This window comes from Salvia miltiorrhiza, chromosome 4 (genome assembly GCF_028751815.1).
Source record: "Salvia miltiorrhiza cultivar Shanhuang (shh) chromosome 4, IMPLAD_Smil_shh, whole genome shotgun sequence".
Lineage (NCBI taxonomy): Eukaryota > Viridiplantae > Streptophyta > Magnoliopsida > Lamiales > Lamiaceae > Salvia > Salvia miltiorrhiza.
The window spans coordinates 2,041,203-2,064,999 of record NC_080390.1 but is presented as its reverse complement, the minus strand read 5'-3'; the positions used below and the strand labels follow the sequence as shown (position 1 = coordinate 2,064,999).

Below are 23,797 nucleotides of genomic sequence, written 5' to 3'. Positions count from 1 at the left end.
CCCTGGACCACAGCAACCACAACATAACATAACATAACATAAACTCTCTGAGAATCGAGTCAATTATCATGCCACTACCCCGACTAGATCAGCTTAAACGATCAAAAAGCTATGTCGACACAAGTCATCAGAATACAGACAAATATGCAATGCCATTATTTCCGGTCACTAAGCATCTAAGTTAACGACACCGACACTCGAAATCAAATGCAATCTGTTAGAAATGGATATTGGGCCCATTCCTCCCTTAAAAGGCCTTATAAGGGAGAGGGTTGCCTCACCATATAAAGTGGCTCATGCCACTATCTCCAATCCAATGTGGGACACTTCAATACAATCCAAGCAAGAATCACTTTATACCCTCACAACAGGAAATAATAAAGGAATAAAGACACTACTTAAATCAGCACCAGCAAGATGCAAAAGTCTAGCTCCAAATATATTAAATAGACAGCCACTACCATTGTATAGAAACAGACAAGTACTCTGGGTTCGGAAGGGGCAAGGAAATCGAGTAAAATCATCAAAAGCTAAAGAAGACAACTGGGACAGCAGAATAAGATGTGATATTATGGCTATCAGGTACAGTGAAAAGATGACATGAATCACTGGCAATCCTCTAATTAGCTACTATTATTTAGTTTTTGGCATCACTTAATTCAAATGGCAGTCTATTCATTCTACAAATAACTGTTACATTACATGCAGTCATGGAATAACCAATCATATACATCCAAAGAAAAAATTGCATCAATGATACTTCTTTTGGTTCCCATAATCATTCTGTATACGAAAGCAAGAGCTGAGTCGAAATATACAAGTTATTACCAACTACACCAACTTATGAACAAACCAAAAAATTATTGGGGACACAGTCGAATCGCAATAATAAACAGGCGATAGAAGAGATGCTCACTTACAGTATATGGGGAAAGGAAGAAATGCAACACAGCATCTCATAAAGAAGAGTAAACTGCAAGTTGTTTATGGAAAATCTTCATACGCAAAAGAAGAATAGACAATGACTGTCCCATGAGCTGAAAATTACTAATCACATATTCATGTAAAGCTTAGACACCAGACTCTATAGCACTCAAACTGAAAGCCTCGCATGAAACAAATAGACCCTTGAATATGGCCATTAATCCCACTAGAAATTGAGGCTTCATTTTATTCGCAGATTAAGGCAGTTTCTGGTCTTGGTAGTAAAAGAACTCCAGCCATGTTGAATTTCAGGTTGGACCAAGGAATCGCCATCTGAACATTCTCGAAAAGAAAAAAATCATCTCATGAGACTACACAACGACTGTCTTATAACCTGAAAATTACTAATCACATGCTCATGTAAGACTTAATACAATATCTCCAGCTGTTAATGGTTAACACGTAAATGAGCTGCGAAAGGTCCACAATGACAAAACAATCAATTTTATAATCCTAAAGTGCAATGAGGTCTTCACATTAATCGCAATGCTCATGGCTTCACCAGTACCGAATTAAAAATACATCTATGTTGGTCTAGGGAAAAAAAGAAGGAAGAAGTAGGGGCAAAGAAGAGAGAGAATCAGATCAAAGGTCAGTGGTCTAGAGCTCATAGAAATGAATTAGTTCAGAGGCCCTCAATGATGTCTAGCTTCCAACAAGTTCTTTTCATCATTTAGGAAGTAAAACAAAGCATAAATGATTTGGGACATACATGACCCTGTATTTGGTTTAACACCCATAAAACTATATCACTGAAAGCATCTTATATTTTTCCAACTGGATTCTCACAGATAATTCCATTAGAAAATATATTGAAGGCACAAACAAAAGTTATTTGTGACTAGAAGTTTCAAAGTCGAATGCAGCAAAAGTAGAAGCTAAAAGAAGCAAACTTTTTTGCAGCGATGGCTGCCACTGACTACTTATGCAGTGGTACATGTCCGAATATTCTTACATTATCAAGATTTTAAACATCAGCCAGTCTAATGGTCACCATGGCAGTTTTAGAAAGGTAACAGTTCGATAAAGAGCCAAATACACTGAAGGCCCCTGCAGTAAGGGAAAAATTCAAGCCAGAACTTGTTATCATTTATCCCAAAGGTTATAATGAGGCCATCAGTCGTGTCTGTTGTCCAGGCTAAGGTTGAGGTTGCCCGGGCAAGACTGGTTGTGCTTGCATGTTTGAAGATGTTGAAGATGATATGGAGATCAACTCAGATCTATATTTCTCATCATCATCATGATTAAGAGGTTCAACTACATTCTCCCCTGGTTTACTTTTAGGTGACTTTTTAGCAGTTAGATCTGGTGCTCCATATGAAATTGCAATTAGAGACTCGCGAGTCGCATCCTCAGAGGCCCGCTTGGCAGATTCTTTCTTATCCATTGTTAGTAATCTAATCCCTGCCAAACCAACATCTTGAATTTGAAAACTTAAAGATCAAGAAAAACTGAAAACTTGAACCCGAAAAGTGTAGTGCTAAAAATTATTACATGGTAAACAAGCAGAACTTAAGTGAAGAGTATGACTTTACAACTCTCACTAGAATTTTCAAGTACCATAACAGGCACTTGTTATCAAACTTTCGAGGATGAACAGTATCACAAACGTTTGCCGCTCAGAATCTCAAGCAATGGTGTTGAATAAAATGTGCAGAAACTATCAAAATCTATCATTATCTGTAAATGTACAAAACTTAATGTAAATTTGTTTATATTTAAGTTAGCATCAACAGAGTAAGGATTTTGTTGCAATTATAAAGCATCAGATAGTTCCTGCAAGTAGATTATATATTTGTGATTGCTTGCTTAACAATCCTTTGTGATTACTGATCTAATTTCGTAAGGAATAAGTCTTTACACAAAAACAAAATGTATATTGTTCAATTATATAGAGACCAGAAAAATCAGTAAATCCGGCAACATATGTATAATTAAGCTATTCCAAAAATGAATTCAACACTAACAACTGATACAACTCTTCCAAAATCAGTATTTCAGGCTATAATTACTGCAAGCTTCTAACAGAAAGAAATATAAAAACGTGTAGATAATTAGCAAGAATAAACAAGCTTGCTCAAAATATAGCTCAAAACCACAATAATCAGAAACAACAAAGTTAATTATCTTCTTCTTGTTTTAGAGAGAAAGCAGAGTTAGATTACACAACGTCAAAATTGACTTAAATCTGAAATTTTAAAGACGAGAAAAACGATAACCCCAAAATTAAGCGAACCCTCATCCGCAAATTATCCATCTGCCCAAACAGAACAGCGGCATAGTCACAGCCAAGTCAACTCGTAGCCAAAATTCTCCGAGAAAAAATCGCACTAAGCAATAATTAGGTCTAGATTTCTTGTTACTGTTAACCAAAATCGCATAAAAATGGAAGATTATAACCTGCTTGATTGTGTGAGGTTTGGATCTTTTTCGTTGCTGTTGAAGCAGATAAACGATGTCGGCTCGAATTGTTTGGGATATTCGGGATCGGTCATAAATAATTAACCGAACATTCAAACATGTGGAAATTAAGGCTAAGATATTTTAATAAAATAACATGTGCAAATAAAATTATTTCATCCATTTCCACTTCCATTTCAGTTTAATTAACCTCATTTTTGTAGTAATTTTTTAGAGCAATGGTTTCTACGGTAATTTCAAAGGGTTTTGGCTAAATTTATTTTAAAGAGCTTATAAGTCCTTCAAACTTGTAAAATATTTTTAAAATTTATAAAATATACTTTTTTAAAAAATTATAAATTTTCAAATTGTTTCAATAATTAAGTTTGTAGTCAAATTCCGGCATTCCACGTCAATTCCCGAATATCGAAAAGTTTTTACGGAACACAATTGAAAAAATATTGATAAATTGGATATCAATTTGTTAATATCGTAAAATCGGAACATAATTAATACTCCATCCGTTTCACGAATCTTGACACGTTTTTCTTTTTGGGCCGTCCCACGAATCTTGACACATTTCCAAATAAGGTAATAATTATTACATTCTCTCTCCTACTTTATCACTTTTATTACCTTCTCTCTCCTATTTTATCACTTTTATACTTTATTAACTACACACTTAAAACACTAATCTACAGCTTCTTAATTCTCGAGTCGAAACCAAACGTGTCAAGATTCGTGGGACGGAGGGAGTAATTCGCAGGACATAAAGTGACATTCATCCAAAAAATTAGTACGTTGTAAATTACAAAAGAGAGCGCTTTTGAAGAAAGAAACACAATATTTAACCACTAATTGAAAAAATACAAAATCTGGTCATTTATTACGTGTTAAGATTATTTTGCCCTTAACTAGGGCAGATCGGATCCGGGTCGGATTCGGTTTGCGCACGAGTTAGACACATATAGCACTATTAATGCCATATGTGCCAACCGAAAAAGAAAAAAAAATCTAAATATATGGCACTAATATGGCCATAATTAAGTATCATTCGTGCAACACTACATAAGATAGTATATGACACAAATGGTATTAATATGGCCATAAGTATCATTTGTGCAGCACACTAAATGGAGGATGTAAACCCTAAATGATAATCTAAATTCTATGGGGAAGTGTTCAAATTAAATGGTCATATAATTATATTCATCTAAATAATATCAGCACACATGTATATGACACTAATGACACTAATATGGCCATAAGTATCATTCGTGCAACACTGAGTACATGGCACTAATAGTGCCATGTGTGTCTAACTCGCGCGCAAACCAGAATTCGATCCGAATCTGATCCGCCCTAATTAAAGGCAAAATAATCTTAAAACATAGTAAAAAAAATTTATAAAATTTTATATTTTTTCAATTAGTGACCAAATATTACGTTTCCTTCTTCAAAATGGTCATGTAACTATATTGTTTCATTACAAAATATAGATTTTCTCATGAGATGATTGATACATACAGGAATCATGATCATCTAATTGGGCTAGAGGCCCTTCCGTCTATAAATGTATAAATGTTGATTGGATTAAGTGCTTTCAAAAGCCCAATATTTTTCTCAAATTCTCATAGAAAAGCAAACATAGTACAAACACACACATCAGTCATCACACATGTTTTGTTGACAAATACAATTCATAAAAAGTTCACGCAACTTCCATAACAAAAAGTATACACAACTAAAGTAACAGCAATCTCCACCTAATATCTGCAATGCAAAAACTAGGCTGGAACTTTCAAATAGTGGCCAAGAGATATTCCTTTTGATTCATTCTCACCATGTGTAAATTTCTATTGATCACAATTTACAAACACGTGTAAGTTTCTAATCTAGCATAAAAAAACGTTTCAATAAATATATATTCTGATCTATAAGGGGACATTTATTTTGAAAGATTAGTCTTGATAGATAAAAATAGTAACATTAATCCATTGTTTATTTTGTTGAATTGAAATTTTGGGATATTCAAAGTTCCTTGATTATTTTTATTATTTAAGCTAGTTTTGCTTGATTCTTATCCCATCAAAAGTGTGGAATTTAAGTAATCATACTCTTGATATAAAAATACTCAATCATCAATTTTATCAATCATATGAAACGTTCCCTTAAAGTATTATGTTCAGTAGATCATGTGAAAATGACCTTGAAATTTGAGCACTACTTTGATTTGTTCAAAGCATTCACTTGTCAAAGGATCGACAAGTAGTATAATGGAATTCAAAAGGTCATTTTCCAAGTAGTTCAAATATTTAAACTCAATTATCAGCTTAGCTGCATTTTTAGTTGGAATTTAATTGTCCAAACAGATTCCTCAAATATCTTATACAGTTATACTATTGTATGTGAATTTGGTTAAGGATAAACATCTTTTTCACTACCATTTCTAACATTCATTTAGAAGAGAAAAAAAATTGATTCTCTAATACTGACATGAAAAATATACATCAAACTTTTCCCTAAAGCAAAATATAAATTATCATGCATGCTCACTATTTGATACAATTTGGACCGTAAAAAAACTGTTTGTAAAAAATTGCAAACATAAGAGAGAGAAGAGCTTTGAAAGTATATAGTACTATCATCTTATAAATTTGATTTCTCAGATTGGATAAATTATGAGAATGACATTTTAGATAGTTGATTAATTGCATCCAACTCAAATGATGGAAAAAAAGTTATGACATGAATTTTTTTTTTTCCCCAACACACACACACACACAAAAAGGTACACTTTTTCACGCATAATGAGCACACACACACTGGTGCAGCTGCAGTATGAAAATGCAACAAAACAAACAACCAAAGCTCTCTCTCTCTTCTTTCTCTCTCTCTCTTCACGTGCCAATCATCGACTTATCATGTGACTGCCTTCACTGCTCAGCTCTTGGTGCTGCAATCAACCCCCTTCACACACACACACACACACACACACAAACACAAACACACGCTTCGAGCTCTCTTCTTGCTCCGTCTCATCAAGATCAAATTTTTAGCCTGTTTCTCGAAAACCCATCAGCGATTGAACCAAACAAATACCCAGCGGCCCAAATTCCTGCTCTTTTAAAGAGTGAGTTAGTGGTTGAATGAGAGCACGCTCAAGATGGGCTGTTTGCAGTCCAAAACTGCCAATGTCCAGTCCCCTGACCAAGAACCCTCACACCCCGACTCCAAACCAGATCTAGGTACTCTCTCTCTCTAAATGTGTTGTGATATAAACGTGCGTGCTGCTTGCTTGCTTGTTTAGGATGGATTTGTTTTACACGTGAGATTTTTAGTGATTAGTGGAGCTAGCTTTTTCAACTTTTATGAAACCTACGACGCATCTAATATGCGGTTATTCATTCTAATTTGGGTAATTTTTCGAATCGCTGGCTTGTTTTTATTATGGTAGACGCCTGTTTGATTGGTTAACTGCTTTAGGGTTTGTTGCACGTTCTCGGCTAATTTTCTGCTCTTTGTTTCTTGCATCTTGCTTCTATGGCTTTAATGTATCTTAAATTTGGAGCTTTTGGATGAAGAGCGGTGCCTAGTTACAGTCTTGCACTGCAACAATTATTGTTAATTTTCTGCCACATAGTTGTTCTCGCGATTGGTTTCTCTTTACATATTGTTGCTGTGAGTTTCGGGGTTTCTATTTTAAAAATGATAATTGGATACTGATGAAGCAAATGGGGACCAAGTAGATCCAGATCAAGTGCCTGCATTCAAGGAATTTGGGCTTGCTGAACTACGTGCTGCGACGAATGGTTTTAGCAGCGAGCTTATAGTTTCTGAGAGTGGAGAGAAAGCTCCTAATGTTGTCTATAGGGGTAAGATCCGAAGCAACCACCTAGTTGCGATCAAGCGCTTCTCAAAGCAGTCATGGCCTGATGCGCGGCAGTTTATGGTGAGCGTTTCGCTTTCCTATGGTTAATCAGCTTTCTGTTCTTTTTTCGCATAGGCTTCTTGATTATGATGGGATCAAATCTTAATCTTGTTTTTAGATTGACTTATTCTATTGCACAAGTTCTGTCATTTTGTCTTCGTGGAAGGTTGATGTACACGATCTTTTTTAAAGTTAATTGGTTCTGATTTGCATTCATGTATGTTTGCTCCTGCATTTGCTGCAGGGGACTCTTATAATAGGGACTTCTGGATGCGTGTAATTTCTATCGATTTCCTCTAATTTTTGTGCTTTTGCACAAGTAGTCGCTTCGCATTTGTCTTCTTTATTTTGTTTCACTTATTAGTAATTACTGGTAAGCTGAAGCCTTCATTCTTCTGTAAAGACACTTGAGGGGCCCACAGTCTCAAATTGGACTACGTCTGATTGGGGGCTAAAGCTGTTGCTAAGTATTGTCTTGCTTCCGCTCTATCTGTTTATCAAAACAAATTGTTTGATTAAAAAAACCAAAAAAACTGTGCAGATTAAATAGTGTTCTTCATGCAATAAATTTTCAGGCGGAAGCTGCTGGAGTTGGTAAAGTTAGACACAAAAGACTGGTGAATTTAATCGGATGCTGTGCTGAAGGAGATGAACGCCTATTAGTAGCTGAATACATGCCCAATGACACGCTCTCGAAGCATCTTTTTCATTGTACAGTTATCTACATTTTTGTCTCTTGTATTTGTGAAGATTTAGAGCTTGGTGTGCCTATAATAATTTTTCTGTCTAATCAATTGAGTGTATACTTTATTGTTTCCGTGCAGGGGACAAACAACCTCTGCCATGGGAAATGCGTGTGAGAGTTGCATACCATATTGCACAAGCTCTAGATCACTTGAATGCTGAAAACCGAAAAATTTATCATGATTTGAATGCTTACAGAATTCTTTTCGATGAGGTACTTGTGCAAACATATGTAAAGTTAGTCTGCTCAAAAGTGTTGCTCACTCTCTCGACGCGTGTCAATACTGTGTTGCTTTTGTGACCATTTATACTAGTTTTATTGAAACAAAGTGTTCCATAAAGCGTAGTCTTTCATAAAGAATATTAATTCTAGACTCGGAATTTCGAATCTTGTCCTTTAGCAAATATTTCTTCTGATTTGGAATTATAAATAAGACTTTGCAAGAATAGAAAAATGCTCTGAAGAATGAAGTATATAGTACATGAGTTATCACTTCCCTAATAGAGTGGCAGTTTAACTATTTATCTAAAAATAAGAAATCACTTATTTTGAAGTGCTTACATCTTCAAAATTAACTTGGATGTATACCAGATACAGATGACCTTCAGTATCCTCCTTGACGTGATCACGGACCACGGTGCATCATGAGATAATACCTTCATGTTAGTGATAACTGTGAAATGAAATGTTTTTATCGTACTGATTGAACAAAGGTGGGATGACACAGGAAGGTGACCCCAGGTTATCTACTTTTGGTTTGATGAAGAACAGCAGGGATGGGAAGAGCTATAGCACCAATCTAGCTTACACTCCCCCTGAGTTTTTGCGCACAGGTTCATAGTTTTTTTCTTTTTCTTTCAAGTTTGAAAATGCTGTTTCCACGGATTGTGTTTTTGAGATTACTGTAAAATAGTTTGTTTTGTGGACTTGGAAGTTACTGAATCAAAGTTATCATTTGACTGGCATGCTAAGAGTAGCCAGCCTCTCTTGGGTCATTATTATTTAGTAAATTCTAGATTTTCGGGCTTTCCTCAATAATTAATTTATAAGATTTACTGCATGATCCCCATCCAAAAATATGAAAAGGGAAATCTTAGATTCTTCTAATCTCAAAATTGGAAAGATGTAGTTCTGAGTGATATGTAGTTGAGCGACAGTTTTTGACGAACGGACTTCTGATCTGTTTCACTCTTGTAAATAATTATTAATCGACACTGTTTCATATATATATATATATATATATATATATATATATTTATCAACTTCAGAGATTTCTATGCAGCATGTTGATTAAGATTTCATTGCCGGATACTTATGAAATCTAAATTTTAGAGGAAAAAACAATTCTAGCTGCAAGTGTATTTCCCTGATAGTAACATCGAAAATTGGTTCATACCGAGGCTAGTGGGTTTTAATCTTTGAAACTGGCTGCCTGTAGATATGATTTGCTTGCTACTTTGTATTTAATGATTGTGGAGGTGGATAGGATATCGATATTCTTTATCGTTATTGCTAAAGAAAGGAAAAACTATAGAACCCATTCGATGTAGCTAGTGTGCATGTAATAATCATGTAACTACCACATGTGAAGCCAATACCGTCTTTTCTAACTCTTTCATACTCCCTTCTGAGCCAAGAGAATAATACCATGTTCTCTTGCTGCAAGTTTTATGGTGAAATCTCATCCCAGAAGTTTCTCTATATACACATTAGTTGTCTCAGTTTGATGATCCATAACCTATCCCTATGTAATGACACATTCCTTTTCTTTTTTTTTTAACTTCTTCAGGCAGGGTTATCCCAGAAAGTGTGATATACAGTTATGGAACTGTTCTTCTGGACCTCTTGAGCGGAAAGCATATTCCCCCTAGCCACGTATGGTGCATTTAATCAATCTAATGTTTTTTATGCAAATTGACCACATACGCTACCAATGATGAAAAATTACATTTTTTTTTGCTTTAACGCATTTCTAGAGGATTCATATTTCTTCTGTTGCAGGCCTTGGATATAATAAGAGGCAAAAATGTTTTATTGCTGATGGATTCATCCCTGGAAGGACAATATGCTAATGAAGATGCTACGACATTGGTGGAACTTGCATCCAAGTGTCTCCAATACGAGGCCAAAGATAGACCCGATGTCAAGTTTTTGCTCACTGCTGTCACGCCCCTTCAAAAGCAGGAGGTAATGTCTTATGTTTTCTGTTCGAGCACTGCTTAATTTCTCGATTCATTTTAATGACATGATACTCTTTCTCCCTTAAATGTTATAGGTTGCATCGCATGTGCTGATGGGTCTGACAAAGACTCCTGTTGCTGTTGCTCTGCCTACCATGCTCTCGCCTCTTGGAAAGGCTTGCGCGAGAATGGATCTCACTGCTGTGCACGATATTATGCTCAAAACGGGCTACAAAGATGAAGAGGGTGCTGAAAATGAGGTGAGCAAGTCGTCTTATTTTGGTGAAATGAATGGACAACTGCAACATAGAATTGTCTGAGGCTGAAACTTGGTATTGCAACTCCTTTCTATGCTTTCAACGTGTAATTTTGCCACATGCTTCCTTACTTGATGTTTTTAATTGGTGAAGCTCTCATTCCAAGAATGGACGCAACAAGTTCAAGATATGCTAAATACGAAGAAATTTGGCGATATAGCATTCAGAGACAAGGATTTCAAGGGTGCAATCGACTACTACTCCAAGGTACGTCTCACCTCACATTGGTATCTTCAAGAATAAAGATCATTAATCATGTCACTCGTTAAATTTTGTCTGTCTTTGTTAAATTCATTCTACTAAAGAATCGTAATCTGTAGCTGGTGTCGATGATGTCTGTTCCGTCTGGGACAGTGTTTGTGAGGCGTGCTCTCTCGTATTTGATGATAGGGCAGCCAGAGTTGGCGCTGAGGGACGCTATGCAAGCTCAGGTTTGCTTGCCCGAGTGGCCAATGGCCTTCTACGTGCAGGCTCTCGCCCTTTCTAAGCTCGGAATGGAGACCGATGCACAAGACATGCTCAACGACGGAGCCTCCTTCGAAGCCAAGAAGCTAAATAGTTGGCGCAACTAGTTTATGTTATGTCACACAAATCCACTTGGTCTTGGCTACATTGTCCAAATTTGATTTGATATATTGTTCAAGATTGGGCTATGAAATTCTAGTGGAGTTTACAGAGGAAAGTGTGTAAATGAGTTTTCGAGGCCAAGTTTTTAGTGTGCAATTTGTATCTAGATGTGAAATTTTGCTACTTGTTTGGCTACAATTATAGTCTACAATCTCCTAGAATTTTCATTTCCATTTACATTTACATGAGTGTATAAAAATGAAAAAGTGAGATTATCAAAAATGAGATAAAGAGAGAGTGCGAAGTGAGTCATGAATGAGTGTCAGCTTAGAAAGTGGAGACAAAAGATTAGGAGGAAAGCCCACTTGTGTTATAGTGGTAGGAAACACTAACTGTCTATTCATAAATTTTAGGGTCTCATAAATATATTCTTATTTGTTGGGATGTTCAAAGTTGGTGTGTGAGTGTGTGTTTTGCTTGATATAAGATTCAATGAAATTAACCATGTAGTTGGCTCAACCAAACTAGTACTCCACTACTCCCTCCGTCTCAATCTAAATGTCCTATATTTTATTTTGAGTTGTCCCACTTCAAATGTCTCATTTCCTTTTTTGACAATATACTCTCTCTATATATTTAATATTTAAACAATTTTCACCAACCCACTTTATCTACTTTATGCACATTTCTTAATCTCCGTGCCCAAAAGAAATGAGACATTTGGAGCGGGACGAAGGGAGTACTTTTCTTTATATATATAAATTAACAGTATTAAATAAAAAAAATTAAAGAGCGCGCACAGAAAACTCGAACTCAATACTTTTGGCCTTAGACATTAACCCCTTATCGCTTGATCAATATATATACAGAGTTTTTTTTTTTTTTTTTTCCGTCATTTCTTTTGTAGGCAAATGAATGTGTTCTTTTCAAGTTGATGAAAGAAAAAGGGAAAAAGGAACCCCACACACACACACACAAAGTTCAGCTACACAAGAAATTAGTAGTAGCTGGTTCTACTATTTGTCAATTCTTCCTTCCTAAAACTAGGCAAAGGCCAAAATTAGAATAAAATGTGACAATTTGGGCTCATAGAAAAAGTGTTAGTAAAAGCAATTTGCCCTCCAAAATTATTATTAATTCTTTTATAAAAAATTAACATCGAGTATTTTTTTTTTCTTTTTCTTTTTTTCATTTGATTAAACTAAACTTCAGTTCACATTCTCATTAAAATATAGTTTTATTTATGATGACATACTAGACTCAAATATTTATCTCCCAAACTCATATTCCATTATTCTGCAAATTCTATTTACCACTTCACTTCATCAACTCATTTAATATTTGGAAATGAATTTAGTCCAATTCCTAACCACGATTATATCTGTCACACAGTCACCACGGCCGCCACAAAAGAAGATATGCACGCACAGCTAGCTTGCAACATAGACGGCCGACATTTTTTATTTTTTATTTTTGTCCTTTTTAATAGATGCTTTATTAATTTGACTCGAGAGTGTAATAACTCCTTATTTTGGATTATATTATATGCATTTGGTAATTAACTAGTATAATTCTTATCCTCTCCGAGAAAATATCAAAACCGAGAGGAAAAAAAGTCAAGAATATGGAAAAAGAGATATGCTTGGGACTTGGAACATTTAGTATGAAATGTGTGATTGAAAGTAGCTTTTACGAAATTACAAATTTGTTTTAAGATCTTTTTTTTTAGAAAATAAGAATTCTTATTAGTTTCTTGTGAGACTCTCCTTTGCGAGAGGTCTTAAGTTCAATTTCGTCTATGTGCAGTGTAATTTTTCCATTCTTGTGTGAGTAGTGGTCTCGTCTGCGTGCAGAGAGGTCCCATCTGCGTTACCTCTTTAATTTTTTTTAAAGATCTGCATTACATTTTATTCAAACAAAATGAAAAGTTGATCGAGAATTAGGTATCAGCGAAATGTCTTTTGAATTGTTGAAATTAAAACCAGAAATTCATTCGCCAAACAATCAACATCAACTCTACTTTAGATATTACGAAATCTTCCAAAACCACCCATCTTTGTATTTAAAATCAAGCGTGATTATTAGCTAAGCATCTGGTTAGTGTTATCATTTGATGATCATGTCATGCTTAATATAGTATAAAAATGCGCATTTAATTAGGTGGAAGATAAATTACTATAGTTTTTTTTATCTCTTTTCCAAAAATCAATTTTGATGAGTATTATTAAAAATGCATCAAAGCAAGTAGTGGATGTGGAAAGAATAGGTTAATGCATGGTGGCTGCCAGAGTGATAATGCGCACAACACAGCACACACACACACACATATCTATATGTATATGTAATGATCAAAATATTAATTGCATACTGTATAATATAAAACAGATAGTTGCATCTGCTTATCTTTTTCTGATTTAATTTGGTGAGTTTTTGGGCATGATAAGACGTGCCTCAATTGAATACGAGCTATTGCTTTTCAACTTGGTTTTTACTTGAAAGATTAAAAAAAAAGTCAAGTTGAAAACAACTCCTTTTGAGTCTTTGGCAGCTTGATTCCGACATTTACTAAATTAACACTTTAGTGTGTATGTGTTTTTAAATATCTTGTTTTAGCACATTATATACGTGATAATATTTCAACTTTATTGACTGTGATAACCTTTTTTAAAATTCACAGTATTTGGACAGCTTTGTAACATATCGTTGTTGTCATATTCATATTTCATTTTACACTGTTATCGTCGACACATTTGTCTTTCTGAATAAACTCTTTATGGAAAAGATAATTAATTTATGTAATGTTTATAATATTATAGTACTTACATATTATGGGAATATGAATATCGTTCACCTAACATTATTATTTTTGTTTTATATATTTATTTTGATTTTTACATTTCATAAATTATTATTGAGATCATTAAATTTAAAAAAAAATTAAAGCTCGATTTGTTCGTTTTTCCTTTAACTTCAAATAGTTAATAAAAATAAACGGAGCTCTGATTTTTATGTAATTTATAATTTTAGTGATTATTTATGAGATATTAAAATCAAAATATAAATATAAAATAAAAAAGATAATGGTAGCATGATTTAAATGTAAGGGCTGCTTGCATAAATTATGTAGCATAACATAAGGTGCTCACGATTGAAGAGTTAAGAATGATTTTTCTTTTTCAAAGAATGATTATTCTCCGTTTTCAATTTAAATAAGAGCCCTCATATGAGCTAAAATAAAAACACTTCTTAAACTATAAAAATAGGAACTATTTTCAATCTTTAGATCATCAAGATTTACGGTTGATTCATCACCTTGTTGGATGAATTCATGGTTCTGCGTTCGAATCTCATAGGTAACAAAAATTAAATTTTCACAATTCATACAATTACACAGCGAATTCATACAAATTTTACATATAATTCATACATCTACAAACGATTTATTTAGAATTAAATCTCAACCATTAGATTATGGTTGTTTTTAATGGTTGTTTTTACCATATCTCTCCCCTATATATAGAGAGGATCAAGTAAGAGACGCTAAATAAAATAAGAACGGATAACTATTTTATGTCATTCGATCATCAAAATCTACGGTGAATGCATGATCTTGATGGATTAATGCAGCATTTGGGTTTGAATCCTAAGGGAAACAAAAATTGTAATTTTTTTTTAGTGCATTAATTTTTATAACAGATCATGCATTAATAATAATGGCTATCACGTATTATTCTACTTATTATATCTATATATACTAAATAAGATTATATTATTGTCTGGTCATCTCTCCTCCAGTGGATCGGGGTTCACTCGGTTCAACAGAAAGATGCTCGTGATCACTTCATGTCTTTTTTGAGTCTTGGTAAGAAAGCTGCCCCTCTCCTTATTAAATAATACGTGATAGCCATTAATAATAACAGATTAATAAATAAGGGTAAAATAAAACATCTACGTATGTAGAAATTATATTTCCAAACAATAATCATATTTTATTAATATATATGAAAAACAATGTTAACTATCAAAATAAGACTGAGAGAGGAGTCTTTTTTTTTTAATTGAATTGAATATTAAAATAACGTGCTGTAATATATCTATTGATCGTTGAGAGAAACATGACATTTAATTCGCATCGCCATTCGACAAGAAAAATGTGTATATTAATTGAACGTGACGAAACTTAAACATTTCACCCAAAATAATTGAGATAAACATCAGCGCAAACCAAATACAGGTGAATGTTTAAAACGTTGAAACTAATAACAATAAGTCAATAAATTATTTTTCCTAAAAGGCTAGCTAATCATATATTGTAAGTTTTGTAACATTGAACAAATCATTTATTGTATATATATATATATACAGATAACAGATGAATATTACGAGTAGTCATGAAAATTTAAAAAACTACTAATGCTTATACAAAAAAAAAATTACAAACAAAAAGTTCATCAACAAATAACTACTAATCATCTGTAAAAACAATAAAAGAAATTGTATAGTACAATAATACAATAGACTCGATTTTTTTTTTTTAATGTAGAATTTTTCAATTTGCCCAAAAGCAGCACTAATACCAGGAATAGTAGAGAAATTAATATCAGATCGAAGAAATGGACATGAAAAAACATATGGACTGTAGAGAAATAGTTAATTAATGGGCATGTTGTGTGTTGTTTGTGTTTTAAATATTTTTTACGTTTTAATTTGTTCAAGTGGCAATTAACATGAACATGACTAAGCATCTCATGGTCATCCAACATGAACGTGTAATATATTAATCTGGTCTTTACACATTAATTATGCAAAGTTTATGTTAATTAAGTTAATGAATTTGAATTTACACGTACGAGTAAAGAAATAGTATAGTAATAAATAAATGTCCTTGCCTTGTAAGCTTTTACAATAAAATGTACTCCCTCCGTCCCAAACGAAATGTCCTGTTTTCCTTTTTGGGTCCCAAACGAAATGTCCTGTTTTCCTTTTTGGCAATACACTCTCTCTATACTTAATATTTAAATAATTTCAACCATCCCACTTTATCTACTTTATACACATTTCTTAATCTCCATGCCGAAAAGAAATAGGACATTTCGTTTGGGACGGAGGGAGTATAAGATAATATCTCATTTATATACGATGACAAAGAAGTAGTTGAGTGTGTGCATGTGTTGGCCTGTAGGTGGTTAATGCTTAAAGATCTGAGATCTTGGACTCGAGTTCATCGTCATGTGATTTTTAATTTTTTATTTATTTATTTGTGTAATTTATTAAAAAAGAAGGAGAAGTAGTTGAGTTTTATTCTTACGGCTATCAATGATTTTTGTTTGCGTATTCCCATTTTAGGTTGGTGGGTACCTAAGTATTTTCTTTTTAGAAGTTCTAATTAAATAATATATTATTCCAATTCCGGCCAGCAAGTTATTTGTGATCTAGCTTCGCATTTCAAACTTAACTTCTATATAATTTAATTAAACTATGTGTAATGTACTCATAAAATTATGTTATACTATGTATAGTATTACGTTTTTATATTTCACTCTTAAACATTACGTGTTTAAATCCACATTTTCTTATGAATCTAACCACATGAAGATAGACCGCCAATTCAGCAAGTACTTTTCAATTAAATCCAGGCATTTTTCACACAATTTATATATTTAAGCAAATATTCATATTTAGAAATTAATTGAATAATAAAAATAAGAGATGAGTAATATAATGACTAGTGTTTTTCAAAGAGGAATAGTGATATGAGAGAGGGCCTTGATTTTATTCGGAATTGGGGTACCAAATATATAAATAACTCCATATTATTATTTAATTATCTAAATTTATAAAACCTAAACATGCATTTAATAGTCAAATGTTATTGGAATATAATATATATAATTATATAAAGAATACTCATTAATAGGGATACTTCACCACATAACACCTTCACCATATGAAATTGTTATGAAATCATGATCAAGTTAGGCCGCCGGAATGATAAGTAAGTTTAAGTCCAAATTTTATCTTGAAATCATTTATAACAAACGTGACATGGTTAATATATATTTAATTAATTTCTAGATAGATATACTTAAATAAAAACTTGTCTTATTCCAGTAACGAATAATTGATCTACATGCAACATTGATTTTTTTTATGATCCACGATTGTCATAATTTTTTATCGTAACACACACACATATATATTATGGTTAGATTAAAATAAAAACTAATTTTAAGATATAATTAACTGATCAAAACTATTTTTAATCCTTAAATCATAAAGATTATTAATTCATAACTTAGTTTGTTGTGACATGAACTAAACCAAAGCGATGCGTATGTAACATATAGTATAATACTATATATATATAGGTCCAATAGTCTTGATATCTATTTTGAAAATGACTATATATGGATGCATCTTAGCTTCGATTTGTCTATTTCTCTCTAAAACGACACCTGCATAACTATCAGGAGGCTTTCATACAAAAGAGCCCCCATTATTCTACCATATCGCATATTCCTACTTACATTACAAATTAAATGTAATTTCTTGAGTTTAATTATTTACTATCCAATTCAATAATTAGCCAGCACCAAGTTTTTTCTAATTAAAGAGATCTTGATATCCCACTATTTTTTTATTTTTTTTTAACGAAACAGATATCCCACTATTTTATTTTTCATGCATGTTTTTCTCCGTGGGGTCGTATTGTATTTTCTTTAGTAAGTATATTCTACACGTGACAAGTATAGTGATGATTATACTATACACAAACATATATTAATAAACAAAATAAAATAAAGATCGAAATTCAGTTTAAAAGATCCAAAGTGAAGGAAAAGGGCAGGAAAGTGAGCAAAAAAAAAAAGGTTGATGAGGGCCAGTGCTTGATGACCTGTACACTACTGTGATATTTGTTGCATATGCTCCATTAATGCGACCTTTCCTTGTAATTAGGCTAACTAAAAGGCTTTTTCCATTATACTTTGAAACAAAAGCGTTGTTAATTTAATTGTGAACCCTTATTTCCATTAATGCAAGTTGTTGTTTTAGCTCTAAAACAAACACAAGAGAATTTTTATAAGCCCACAATTCATACTAATAGAGAGATGATATCCTCAAAAATTCAGTCATGAATATACGAGTCACATGAAATTATACTCTCTCCGTCCCACTAAATATATCTTTTTACAGTTATTAAGAAGAAGAGTGATTAAAGGAGAAAAATGATAGAAATTGATAGAGCCCACAACTTTTTGTGAGATAAATGAGTTTCTTTTTATGGAACAGTCCAAAATGGCAAAAGGGTCGTGTTAAATTGGACGAATGGAGTACTAGTTAAGTATCAACTAATATACCAACTTTCACTTATTTTGTCTTTCAATACCTTTCAATTTATTGCACAGTAATATTTTACAAGCATGTCACACCAACTATTCAATAGCCTGAAAAAAAATTAGAGACATTAATTTTATATCAAACAAAAATATAGTAATTAAAATATTTTTAAAATGATGTTAATTAATTATTATAAAATGAATGAAAATTCGTTCACTAATCGATGATTAACCCCAAAATAAAAGCAAGCTATTAATTAATAAGCATGCATATATGGTAACAAAAGTAAAAAAGCAAAACACAAATAAAGAGATACTATTATAATAGTAGTATTATGTAAAAATGGATGACTGTAAATGCGTGTTTCGAACATGTCTACATCAACACAGCTTACACCCAACTAGTTTGGGAAAACGACACCGTATATACATTTGCGCACGCACGCACACACACAGTGCTGCAATGTTCAACCAAATTACGCTTCTTTAGCTACCTCTCCTCTCCTCTCTCACATTTCAAATTATTTAATTTCCTTAAAATAAGGACTTCTCCTAACTATACACAAATAAATTTCCCCACGCAATCTCAAACTCTATAAATACATCTCCCTCTGCACCTTATCTTCTCAAACCCACAACCCAAAAACTTTCTCTCATTTCTCCTTCACTATATATACATATATAAGCTCACCAGATCGTCTCAAATCCTTCCATATTTTCTGCAAAACATTACGCGGTTAGTGTTAATTTTAATCAATTAATTCTATTCTTATTTTGCAGTTTCTCCATGCATGCACTAACACAGTTGTACTGCAAATTATCTTATCATATTCAGCAGTAGAATTTGGTGTATATCACATGTTAATGTGGATGACAATCAAAATTATAAATCTTGCATGTTTATATCAGAATGCAATGTATAGGAGATCGATGTTGTATGCTTATATAATTGATATGTTTCTCTACATATATATATATAATATTTAGAGCAAGTTTGTTCACATGCTTCCTGTGAAAATATATCTCAAATCTCTCGCTATCTATATATAGTATATAAGATTTTTTAAATAAGAAATTTAATTGTTTTGTCGAACAACTTGACAAATAAAGAAATAGGAGCGGCAGAGGGTTTGAACTAATCTGAACCTCCTCTTATCTAAACCACATTTGAGAAGTATACATCCTTATCTATATGTATAAAGACTGCTGCTTTTCTTTTTTCTTTTTCCTTATATGCTAAATATAGTAAAATCTGGAAAACAATATGATAGATACAAACAAATATCATAATACGTAGGATATATCGGAGAGAATTTCTGAAAGTGTATATATATATATAAGGCTAATTAACAACAAAGAAATAGGAACTGACTCTTTGAGTACTCAACTAAGAGACTCCTCAAAACTAGAAAATAAATACTCTTTGGAAAAGAATAATTAAACGACCCGTTGGATTTATTCAAAATAATTATCTTCATCATAAAAAAAGAATAATCCGAAATTTGGTAACAGGAATCAAGAAATATGTCGGAGAAAATGGTGAAAAACCGAGAAGAATACACTCTTGATGGCTCCGTCGACCGCCGCGGAAGGCCTGCGATCCGATCAAAATATGGATCGTGGAATGCCGGCATTTTGTTACTAGGTAATTACATATATATATATATATATATATAGGGTTAGGTTCAATGAAAAAGGCCTAATGTAAGAAAGAAGAGAGAAGTAATCTCATCCGTTGATCTTATCTAATCTAACGGATATGATTTATTCACGCCATGTTCAACGGATTTTTTCGTTGAACATTCGTGAACATATACAATATTTTTGGGGGTTCTGGGTTTCGACCCCCCATATGTTCAACGAAAAAATCCATTGAACATGGCGTGAACAAATCATGTCCGTTAGATTAGATAAGATCAACGGATGAGATTACTTCTCTCTTCTTTCTTACATTTAGGCCTTTTTCATTGAACCTTGGCCTATATATATATATATATATATATATATATATATATAGACAACTTTAATTAAAATTTATTGATTTAAATTGAATAATCCGAATTTGAAATTAATATATAGTCGGTGTGTTTCAGTGAATCAAGGGCTTGCTACGCTGGCATTTTTCGGTGTGGGAGTGAATCTAGTATTGTTCTTGACGAGAGTGATGGAGCAAGACAACGCCAGCGCCGCAAACAGCGTGAGCAAATGGACCGGCACCGTCTACCTCTTCTCCCTCCTAGGCGCCTTCCTTAGCGACTCATATTGGGGCCGCTACAAAACTTGTGCTGTTTTTCAGCTCATTTTCGTCATCGTAAGTCCAAATTAACTTATATTCTCTCCGTCCCAGCTTTTAGTATTCAACTTTCGTTTTTTGGTCGTCCCATATTTTAGTATTTATTTCTATTTTTTTGATAAGTAGGTGAGACCCTCACTCTACTTTAAATATTTTAACACTCACATAAAAGGTGAGATCCTTATTCCACTCATAACACATCCAGCTATTTTATTAAAACTCATGCCACTACCTCTGTCCCAGCTTTCAGTATCCATTTGAGAGTGACACGGGTTTTAATAAAATGATTGGGTGTATTGTGAGTGAATTAAGGGTCTCACATTTTATATGAATGTTAAAATAATTAAAGTAGAGCAAGGGTCCCACATACTTTTATCAAAAATAGAAATGGATACCAAAATGCGAGACAACAAAAAAAAAGAAACTAAGACAACAAACTTAATTTGTCTCATATGTAAGTAGTAATTTGTGGCGATCATGTGCAGGGTTTGGCGTCTCTATCACTATCGTCGTACTTGTTCCTACTCAGGCCGGCCGGGTGCGGGGACGAGAAGAACCCGTGCGGGCCCCACTCGACCCTCCACGTGTCTCTGTTCTACGTGTCGATATACTTGATCGCCCTCGGCAACGGAGGCTACCAGCCCACGATCGCGACCTTCGGCTCGGACCAGTTCGACGAGGACCACCCCAAGGAGAGCCGCTCCAAGGTGGCCTTCTTCAGCTACTTCTACTTGGCCCTCAATCTTGGGAGCCTCTTCTCCAACACCTTTTTGGGCTACTACGAGGATAAGGGCGTTTGGGCCATCGGCTTTTGGGCTTCTACTGGATCCGCTACGCTTGCACTCATCCTCTTCCTTTTGGGAACTCCAATTTATAGGCATTTCACCCCCAAAGGCAACCCCTTTTCCAGATTTTGCCAGGTCTTGATCGCCGCCGCCAGAAAATGGACCGTCGCTGTCCCTTTCAACGATGATGAGCTGTACGAGGTACGAGGAAGCGATCTCGCCGATAATGGAGCCAGGAAGATCCTTCACACTGATGGGTTTAAGTAAGTTGTTTACTTTGTGTATATATATGCGGTTTACTTGATCATTAGTTAACCGTGGATATTTGGATTTGGATTCGTTTTCGAATTAATTGTTTGCAATTTTCGAAAAGGGTTAATTATAGTTTATAGCATGAACTTTCAACAAATTTCAGTTTATAGCCTCAACTTTGATTTATTTTTATTTTTTATATAGCCTGAACTTTGAGAAATTATTTAATTATAGCCACAATCACATCAAAACTATGACATTAGCTCTTCCTTATCGAAATTACATATGAAACGATGACCGATTTGCCATAAAATCAGATACTAATGTGTTCTACACTAAATGACATTTTCAACGATAGGTCGTCATCGGATCATCGGTGAAGTCGGGATCGCATCTAAAAGTTGGCATCATTACACTAACTTTTTGGCGCTGATGGTCTGATGACGATGTGGTACTTACTGTTGAAAACTTCTTTTCGTGTAAAATACATTGGACTCTAATTTTGAGGCAATTGATCATCATTTTAGCCGTGTTATGATAAAGAATATGCTACTAACATAAATTTGGTGCAATAATGACTATAATTAAATAATTTGTCAAAATTCAGGCTATACAAAAAATAAATTAAAGTTAAAGCTATGAATTGAAATTAAAGTTAGAAAATTAAAATTAATAATAAATTATTAAATCAAATCTCGATATTGTGAAATTAATCCAACCGAATCTATAGAATTTTGAAAAACAATATTCGAACTGAAATTAAGAATCAGAAAAAATGAATGGAATTAATTCAATATTAATTTGTGTTTGATTGGATTCGGTTATTATATATGTTCGGTAACATTTAATGTGACGAAAATGCAGATTCTTGGACAGAGCAGCTGTGGTGAGCGAGAGAGACGAAGCGAAGGAGGCGAAATCCAAGAGCGGCCGGAATCCATGGCGGCTGTGCTCCGTGACGCAAGTGGAGGAAGTGAAATGCATACTGCGTCTCCTCCCGATATGGCTGTGCACGATCCCCTACTCCGTGGTGTTCACCCAGATGACCTCCCTCTTCGTGGAGCAGGGCGCCGCCATGAAAACCACCGTCGCCGGCTTCCACGTGCCCCCGGCCAGCATGTCCAGCTTCGACATCCTCAGCGTCGCCTCCTTCATCTTCATCTACCGCCGCGCCATCGACCCGGCCGTCGCCCGCCTCCGCAAGTCCGGCTCCCTCACCGAGCTCGAGCGGATGGGGGTCGGCCTCCTCATCGCCATCGCCGCCATGCTCTCCGCCGGCGGCGTGGAGCACCTCCGCCTGCGCCACGCGCGGCCGGACTGCCCCGGCTGCCCGGGGTCGAGCGGGCTCAGCATTTTCTGGCAGGTGCCGCAGTACGTGCTGATCGGGGCGTCCGAGGTGTTCATGTACGTCGGGCAGCTCGAGTTCTTCAACGCGCAGGCCCCCGACGGCCTCAAGAGCTTCGGGAGCGCGCTGAGCATGACGTCGATCTCGCTCGGGAACTACGTCAGCAGCCTCATCGTCACCGTCGTCATGAAGGTGTCGACGGCGGACGACATGCCCGGCTGGATCCCCAGGAACCTCAACGAGGGGCGGCTGGACATGTTCTACTACCTGCTGGCGGCGCTCACGGCGGCGGACTTCGCCGTCTACGTCGTGTGCGCGAGGTGGTACAAGTATACGAGGTTTGAGGAGAGGAGTGGGAGAGGGAATATTGGTGATGATCATTTGCTGGTTTAATTTTATTATCATTTGTATGGTATGTATTTGTATGTTGAGGTTTTTGGAATAATTTTAGTTTGAGTATGGTGATGGGGAGGAGGGGTATTGCGAGGATACTAGACTAGTGTGTTGAGTTTTGTGTCATGCACTTCTCTAAGTTGAGCATTTTGCTACTAATGTAACTTTCCTCCGTGTAAAGGATGCTATGATTTAATTAAATTCTACTCTATATTTATTTATGTTATTGTTTAACATTTTTTTTTGTTTTTTGTCAAGTTTAATTAGA

At 34.6% G+C, this 23,797-nt stretch overlaps 2 protein-coding genes and 1 long non-coding RNA gene across 4 annotated transcripts; 2 read left to right on the top strand and 1 right to left on the bottom strand.

Annotated features, from left to right (window-relative positions):
• Positions 1 to 1,752: 1,752 nt before the first annotated feature.
• Positions 1,753 to 3,572, bottom strand: LOC131022163 (uncharacterized). Its single transcript, XR_009101160.1, has 2 exons — positions 3,385 to 3,572; positions 1,753 to 2,388 (listed from the first exon to the last, which is right to left on the bottom strand). It is a non-coding gene; the product is annotated as an uncharacterized LOC131022163 (long non-coding RNA).
• A 2,584-nt stretch (positions 3,573 to 6,156) lies between these two features.
• On the top strand, positions 6,157 to 11,345 carry LOC131022155 (serine/threonine-protein kinase BSK2). 2 transcript variants are annotated; one of them, XM_057951573.1, is made up of 10 exons: positions 6,157 to 6,632; positions 7,116 to 7,336; positions 7,891 to 8,026; positions 8,140 to 8,273; positions 8,788 to 8,893; positions 9,850 to 9,935; positions 10,062 to 10,247; positions 10,336 to 10,500; positions 10,651 to 10,764; positions 10,878 to 11,345. In XM_057951573.1, the coding sequence occupies exons 1-10, from the start codon at positions 6,551 to 6,553 to the stop codon at positions 11,127 to 11,129; spliced, it is 1,482 nt and encodes a 493-aa protein (XP_057807556.1). In that variant the 5' UTR covers positions 6,157 to 6,550; the 3' UTR covers positions 11,130 to 11,345. The 2 variants fall into 2 exon arrangements, with proteins under 2 accessions (XP_057807556.1, XP_057807557.1); XM_057951574.1 differs by having other exon boundaries at positions 6,158 to 6,632; positions 7,134 to 7,336.
• A 7,705-nt stretch (positions 11,346 to 19,050) lies between these two features.
• On the top strand, positions 19,051 to 23,750 carry LOC131022154 (protein NRT1/ PTR FAMILY 7.3-like). Its single transcript, XM_057951572.1, has 5 exons — positions 19,051 to 19,197; positions 19,974 to 20,106; positions 20,555 to 20,772; positions 21,240 to 21,802; positions 22,656 to 23,750. Exons 2-5 carry the CDS (start codon positions 19,986 to 19,988, stop codon positions 23,527 to 23,529), a joined length of 1,776 nt encoding a protein of 591 aa, XP_057807555.1. The 5' UTR covers positions 19,051 to 19,197; positions 19,974 to 19,985; the 3' UTR covers positions 23,530 to 23,750.
• Positions 23,751 to 23,797: the final 47 nt, after the last annotated feature.